General features: G+C 43.2%; 1 protein-coding gene across 2 annotated transcripts in view; it reads left to right on the forward strand.

Moving 5' to 3' along the window:
- The first annotated feature begins 6 nt into the window (after positions 1 to 6).
- The window catches only part of LOC116846966 (mediator of RNA polymerase II transcription subunit 15-like), a 39,966-nt gene continuing 32,085 nt past the window's right edge, over positions 7 to 7,887 (forward strand). Inside the window, exon 1 of one of the 2 annotated variants that reach the window (XM_032821456.1) lies at positions 7 to 1,637. In XM_032821456.1, the coding sequence (XP_032677347.1) occupies positions 1,544 to 1,637 (94 nt within the window). In that variant the 5' untranslated portion in view covers positions 7 to 1,543. Of the gene's footprint in view, positions 1,638 to 5,155; positions 5,701 to 7,887 lie in introns of those variants that run through there. The other variant, XM_032821448.1, reaches the window with a different exon arrangement.

Raw genomic sequence — 7,887 nt, forward strand, 5'->3', positions numbered from 1 at the left:
CCTGTTTGTCGAACCGAGAAGAGGAGGAGACGTTCACCCAGACGGAAGACGTCGACCTGGAAGACACTGGTTGAGGAGAAACTTTGTTTTGTCGCCTTTTCCGTCATCGTTGCGTTATCCGCAAGATTATCAACGTAGGAATTGAGAGGTGTGATTGACTCGAAATCGTTCCCGTAGCCAGTCGCAGCATCCTCGGGGAATTCGACGAAAATCACGAAAAATGGAGCGACCGTCGCGGATTATCGGCCTCGAGCTTGGCAAGGGTCCTTGGTAAAGACTCCTCCGGGCCGGCACGTGTCCTTGGAGGTCGCGGAGATTATCCTTGGTGAGCAATAGCACCGGCCGGAACGAATGTGCAGAAGATCGAAACGGGAGAATGTTCGGTTGGTTGCGCTGGACATGGGATAGAGGTGATACATCTCGCGTTGACGATGATGGGGCGATAAATCGAGCGAGTGCACGCAAAATGGATTGGGCGCCTCGGATCAGGTAGCCGGTAACGACGAAGCAGTCGTGTGGCCACCGTCAATCACCTAGGAGAGGAGGACTCGTCGGCCCAGTTTCCGTTCCGCGGAGCAGTTCGATTCTCGCAAATCGCTCCCAAATCGCAAAAATCCAGCCGGATCTTGCCGGATCACTTTCGAAGACTGTCGCCGCGTATTCGTCTTGAACAAGTTGTTCGTCTCATTTGGTTTTTTCTCTCTCCCTCTCCGAAGAGGATCAGCCTGATCCTCGTGATTTCTTCAAGACTGTCCCATTGTTTGCATACTACCGCTCGTGTTCTCCGCGACACGATAAAGACTGAAGCCTCGACGTCGGTCGGTTCCCATCGGGGAATTCACGTGACCGACTCTCGCTCTCTTCTTTCTATATTCTCCATTTCTGTCCATCTATCTCCCGTAGCAGCCTCGCTCTCATCCGAGAAATCATTGTCAAAGTTCAAGAGGTCACGCGGTCCCTGATGCGGAGCTCACGCGATATACAAAGTATATACATATATTCACGGCGCGCGCGCGCGCGCGTGTTCGACCGATTTCGCTTTAAGGGTCGTCAGATTGACCAATATAAAGACTGATTCTATCAACTCGCGTTAATTATCCTGAATCGATAAAGAAAGAAATATAAACAACGTCGCGCACATATCCTACACGTACATATCCTCTCCTCAAAGTCAACCGCGCTCAACAGTCGAATAGATATTGTTCTCGAGCAGATTATACGTGCAGAAGGTGAGAAATAAATGTACACGTGCGCGTGCGTGCATAAAAGAAGAAAGACTCTCCGCGTTGCCTAATGTGGACAAGAAACACGTGGTATGTGTGTTGCTGCAAAAGTTGACCGGTAAATCTGTGCAAACTGGAACGCATCAATTTCTTTTCAAGAACACAAGTCGAGAACACGAATGCTGGACGACTACTTCGAGATAACGAGTTGTCTTTCATCGTGGCAGAACGGTTCGATCGCGATTCGTATTGTGACGCGAATATTCGGTGATGCAAAGTGTGATCAGTGTTACTTCTGCATGAGGACGTAAGGGAACAGGATGGGTTGTGGACAGAGCAAGATCGGCAACATCTATCCGAAGAACAAAAAGAACAAGAACAATAGCGCAAAGAAGAACGAAGGCGATTCCATCCGTGAGTACATTTTTCACTGATTTTTATTGGCTTCGATGAGTCCTTCGTTTCAATGGACGAGTAGCCCAGTAACGTAAAGTGTAGTTATGAGAAGCAGAGAAGTTCATTTCAACCCTTCGAAGTGCAGCTCGCAGGGGGGTTTTAAGTCCTAATTCCGTCCGCCGTTGGAATTTCTGCCCAACGGACAATCCTTTGAAGCGCTTTGTGCTGCCACTTTCTCTCAACGCGTGTGCACTTATATGTGTTACCGTGTATAAAAGACCCCGGCAATTTCATTTGCCTCGCTAACGCAGAATTTCAATGTGCAGCGTCTCGCACAATTGCGAATTTTCTCGACGAAAGGGAAAAGTAGATATTTTGGCGTGATAAGAGCTGCGACAATCGCTCGGTAAAAATTATAAATATTATTTAAATATTTTATTTAAATATTTTATTCACTCGACTCTCTGGAACTTGATATTGACGAAAATGGGACGAGTTAATTTTTGTCATTTCGTACGTATTTATAGGTTGCATAAACGATGGTATAACTTACGAAGAGCGGATTAAGAGATTTCGTCGCAGTTTATCTCTTTGAGAACTCGTAACAGCCGTGTGTTTTTATAAATCTACGAATGACGTATCTTTGACGGAAGTATAAAACATTCGTGTCAAGTGATTCATCAACAATGACGATTGTAATTCAAGGAGAGAATATAATACGCGATATTAAATGCGAGTCTTTTCTTCTTTGCGTAAGACTCTAATAACGGGTACTTGAATCGAAAGATGAGATGCTTATCGGACGTGTCATTACATGATTCCAGCCGAATTAAATGCGCTTATCAATGACAATAAAGTTATCTGGAACATTTACTACAAAATCACGAAGAAAGACTGATCGATTCATTCCGCGTAACGTAACATTTGTATCATGATCTTATTACGACAAATTTGACCGATAAAAGTCGGCCACGATATCAGACTTGATTTTGTCTTGTCAATTTAGATTAGATCAACGTTTGGTCAAATTTGTCGATATTAGTTGATATTAGTTTCGTCGCGAGCGTGACCACGCACACGTATCATACAGTAGAACCAAGTAAATGTTTTAAGTATTTCACAAGTTTATACATTCCAAGTCCTAGTAAGTTTAACACTTTATTCAAGGGTTTGAATTAAAAGAAAAATTTGGGTTTGCTACATAGAGAAATAATTCCGATAAAGCAAGGGTTTGCTATAGAGTTGAGCCAACATTTTCTTTGATAAAGTTTCATATAATATCCTTGTAAAAAGAAAAAATTCTTCTCTTGAATACATGATAATGTATGAGTACATGATAATGAGTTTTTTTTTAATTTCTCATGAGCATACTTGAAGATTGTTATCAAGTAAAAATATTCATGAATATATTTTAGGACTGTTATCAGGAAGAGGTAACTGTTACTTAAAGAAAGAAAAGTAAATTGACTAATCACTTTTTTAGGAGTAGAATATTTTTCTATGTGTACACATGTCCTCCATCGATTTGTAACACGTTACGCTCGAGTCGAGAAGGTTAGAACGGATAGGGGGTGGGTGGTCGCTTTGGATCATGCCGAGGGGTGTGTTACTCGGTGACATCAGATTGACATTTGGTTGGGTTAGGCGCAACACACTGATCGACTGTTCAATCTATGACGCAACAAAATGATGCATTTTATATATGTATTACTCGAAAGTAGAGACGCGACACAGATGATATTTTCGTGACCCGACAGCAATTGCGCGTAAAACTTTCTCCGCGGAGTTGTTCTTTTCTCTCCAACTCTTTTTTTCCAATTCTGCATGTCGACGGACGCAACACACCCGAGACCCGACTACCGCGGTGACGTCCCATTGTTCTCGTATTATCGAAGAACGCAGAAGTAACGGATCACGGACAGATAAGATCTACATACAAAATCCCGTCGCTCGCGTATCACTCGGGGTGTGACTCGTTGTGTCGCAGTACATTCCGAAATAATCCGACGCATGTTTCGCGGTGGCTCGCGATTACAATCTGCAGCGGCGCGTTTGTGGGTGCGAATCGCGCGTATCTTCTGGTCGCGAAAACGCGCAAAAGACATTCTTATTATGTCGAGTACAATAGCGAGGGTGAGAGAGCATGATCTCTTAAAAGATGTTATATTTTTGTCAAAGGAGGAGGGAATGAGTAAATGTGTGTAAATGTAAACTGCATACATGTCTCACGATAGTTGTATTTATACGCTTAGCTTTGCTCCGCAAAGACCTTGATGCGTGTCGTGCATATTCCGCACAAACTCGGGAATCATTTGCGCGAGAATACAACGTAGCGCCAGGCGTGTGTCCCTCTAATCGTATGCCGGAACGTGACTGGTTGTTTACCGGCTACAACGTCTGCGCGAGCTAAATATATACTCGCGATAATACTGATATTCGTACATCCATAAACGTGCTCGCTTACTCGAGTACTCCGAAAATCTCTCTTTCGTTTGACCCATATTTCGCGTTGATTAGCTTGTTTCCTTGTTGTCGATAAGCGCGTAGGTTTTCACGCACAAATTGTTTTCTATTCGTGTTCCAGAATTTCTTTTATTCATATTATATCGAGCGTATTAAAGTCGCGTGGAAATATGTTTGCCGTTAATATCAGTTTTATTACTCAGTCAAGGATGTAATTTATATAATCCGTCGCATTAAATATCTGTTTACAAAAATTTCATGGAGATTATCGTAGCGCACGCATGCATTTATAATCGTGTCTGATCGAATCGAAAATATTCACGACACGCGTTGCTTCCATTTCAAACATACACAGCAAACATTTGAAATACTTTCGCGCTTTGGCAGTTGAGAAACAAATTTATCGATGATGTACAGGATGATACACTTTTCTAAAGATCGTTTTTTTTTTTTACGGCAAGCCCGTATTGATAGTTATTATTTGAAACTCGCAAGTCTCAAGTGAGATATTCAAAGTTGGATTCAGAGTTAGATGAAAGTTTCTTTTTTTTTTCAATTTTTTTAACCACGATTGCAGATATAAATGAGATACATGTATCGTAATATAACCGCAAAACTCAAATGTAACTCGAAATAAGAATTCTGTGTTAGCAGAGAGAATCTCCTATGTGAGACAAGTTACAACTTGTTGATGCAGGCCTAAATAACGCGAAGTGAAATTTTGCAATGCGAAATGAAAAATACACTTTCATACATGTCTCGCAAATTTTTCGCCAGGGAAGAGATGAGGAAGAAAGAAAACATGAAATATAGAGACGTGCGCCCTGGTGTGTGTCGCTCAATGTCCGACTCTCTCCTCGCACCCTTCTCACGCTAAAGTGCAGCACTTTCGACGGTAACGCCGTCGCGCGTCGTGGTCGTGTGCGCGCGCTCGTGCGCAGGGAGCGTGCCCTCCTTCCCTTCGCTCGTCGTTACTGCATGCCATCCGACCGTTTCCGACTGGGTAAACAAGACGAGCCTCAAGGACCCCGAGGCCGATATTATCGCGTTCGGTAGTAGAATGCAGCCGGCTCGGACGTACGCGCGAGCTTGTCGGCGCGGCGTATAAAAGCGGCGCTCCGTCCCGCCGTCGGCGTCTGTCTCGCGTGGCGATTTGAAGAGAGCGCGTCGTGCGACATCTTCCTCTCGTCTTGCTCGCCTCTTAGTGTATCTCTCTCTCTCTCTCTCTCTCTCTCTCTCTCTCTCGCGCGCGCGCGGCGTGCGACGTTCGCGACGCCGTTTTCCGTTACATTTGAACGCAACCCGCCGTTTTGTTACGACGCCATTGCTTCCGTACGCAAAACGCGGACTCGCACGCACCTCTCTCGAACGAAACCCGCTTTGCACGTCGCGTCGCGTCGCGATATCGTCGCGGAACAACGACGAGTTCCTATGATCGGGTGCAGCACTGAGAAGAACGTGTTACGGAAACGTGGCCACGGTCTGAGAACGGTGTTACCGCGGAGCGCGAGTTTTCCCGCTGGCGGAACATCGGATTACCAGAACAAGCAGAAAGGCGCGAGGATGTGGTTGAAGGTGCTCAGGCAGAATATATCTCACCTGGCGCGCAGGGCGAAAGGTAATCGCAGAAAGTGATACACGCTTTTCGTTTTGCTATTCAAGGGGGTATACGCGGGATAACGCGAAATGGCGGGAGCTGTTGTTTCGTCTCGGAAAATAGCGTCAGTGGTCGCGCGGTGCACATCGACTGCGCCGTTTGTCGAAATAGATTTCATGGATCCATTTCTTTTTCGCCGACTTTTTTATCGAGCCTGAGGCTGTGAGTAAAAAAAGGTAGGGAGAAAGAGAGAGTCACTTGAAACTATCAAATTTTGTCGCTCAAATGACACAAATCGACACGACAATATTTAGCACTTTGTCCAACAATCATTGTATGCGACATTTTATAAATTGTTCGTTAAATTTTCTTTCTAAAACTTGTCTCATCTGTCTGTCCATCTCTGAGATATGCAATATATGTTTTGGGAATTTTTCTATCTCACGATTCCTCGTACGTACGTTCTATTTTCCGTTTCCAACGTAAAAGCTGAGAGAACTCGCTTCGAAAAAAAAAATAACCGTGATCGAAAGGTTAAGGTTGTACACGCGCTGAGGAGGGGTGGCTCTCGAAGGTGTGCGCGAAATAGAGTCGGTTTTTTTTATCGCCTTCGATCGATAGTGCGCGTTATCCGCCGTCCACTCCGCTCTGCTTTGCTAGTTGTCACTCTCTTTTAGAGAAGACTAATTTGCATCGTCCGTTGCGAATGGTCCTTTGAGCGTACGCGCGCAGCCTTTCAATTCCGTAATAGATCTCTCATTTGATTGTCGCGTATTTTAACTAGGACTCCCGTTTCGATCTGTTTTTCGAATACATGTTTGAACCGTATATCCGTTTTGAGAAACGCCTGACAGTTTCGATGTAACTAAACATTTACTCCTTTAATGATTAATCGTGTTATTTGACAACAATAAAAATAACTAATTTACAATCCGTTATTTTTAAGCGCATTAGCGTGTAATTGGATCGTTTTTCTTACACGTGTCTCATAGTTTTAAATCACATCATCTAACACGTATTTAAAACGTGTAAATTTAATATGTTGAAATATATTAAATGACATGACTTAAAATGGTGAGAAAATTGTAAAAAAGAGATTTAGCCAAAGTAATACACTTGGATTCACAGTGTACACCACTACGGCTAGTCGTGCAAAGGAAAAATGCGGTGTGATGACACTGCTGATTGTCTTTCGTAGCTCGCACGATTGTCAGGAAGGACTTGTTTCTATTTAAAGACGTGTAAACAGAATCAAAGTTAGTAAACGAATACACACTTTCGCAAGCACGTGTAATCACGTATCTGTAAACGCGTACCTAAATACGCGAAATTTTTAAACGAAATTTTTTCATGTAAACGTGTAATGTGGAGCTTTAATTTTAACGCACAATATATTTAAACAATCAGATGCGTACTTTGATCCTATCTTTTCGTCGGTTTTAGACTAATCGCTTCCTTTTTTGTATTGTTACTTTATCGTGCCGTACATTGTTATGACAATTTGTGATTGAAGTGTTTCATTACGATAAAAATGCTACATGTCTTGATTTAACACGGCAACGTCAAATAATTTACAAGTCACGAGGCGTGTAGTATGGACTCGAAGTGTATAGAGCTCGAGTCGATATCATATTGGAAGATGGACTGTTCTGTCGATATTCACGTATTCCGTCGTAAGATGTCAGAATTTTGAAGCATCCTCCCGTTCTCTCTGCCAATCTCTTTAAAATAGCAGTAAATATCACATTAATGTAATTACGCGCAAAAAGGAAGTAATTCCGCGTAATGTGAATCAAATGATATATTTTGCGACGAGCGTGAGCAATTCTTTATTATTTGGACGTCGAACTCGTAACGACGTTCTTCCATTGAAGAGCAAATAAATCGCTTTATTCTTCCTCTATTTAACGTTCATCCTCTAATGTGAATTGCGTCAAGCGCCTTGTAAGGACAAGGTGCAAATGACGTCCGTATATAGATGGCGTATCGACGCTCTCGTTGAGTCTTTGACAAGTGGGAAAAATATTAGCGGTCTCATCAGCGGAAGTTGTCTAAAAAAATCTCAAGATTACATCTCGGGTTACTCAAAACAATCTTAACACGGGGAAAAAGTGGTCATAACTCGGCGGAGTACAGAGAGAGAGAGGGAGGGAGGGAGGGAGAGAGAGAGAGAGAGAGAGAGAGAGAGAGAGAGAGAGAGAGAGAGAG

The sequence above is a fragment of the Odontomachus brunneus genome, unplaced genomic scaffold (assembly GCF_010583005.1).
Source record: "Odontomachus brunneus isolate Ranch 3 - 2012 unplaced genomic scaffold, Obru_v1 Obru_scaffold_004, whole genome shotgun sequence".
Classification (NCBI taxonomy): Eukaryota; Metazoa; Arthropoda; class Insecta; order Hymenoptera; family Formicidae; genus Odontomachus; species Odontomachus brunneus.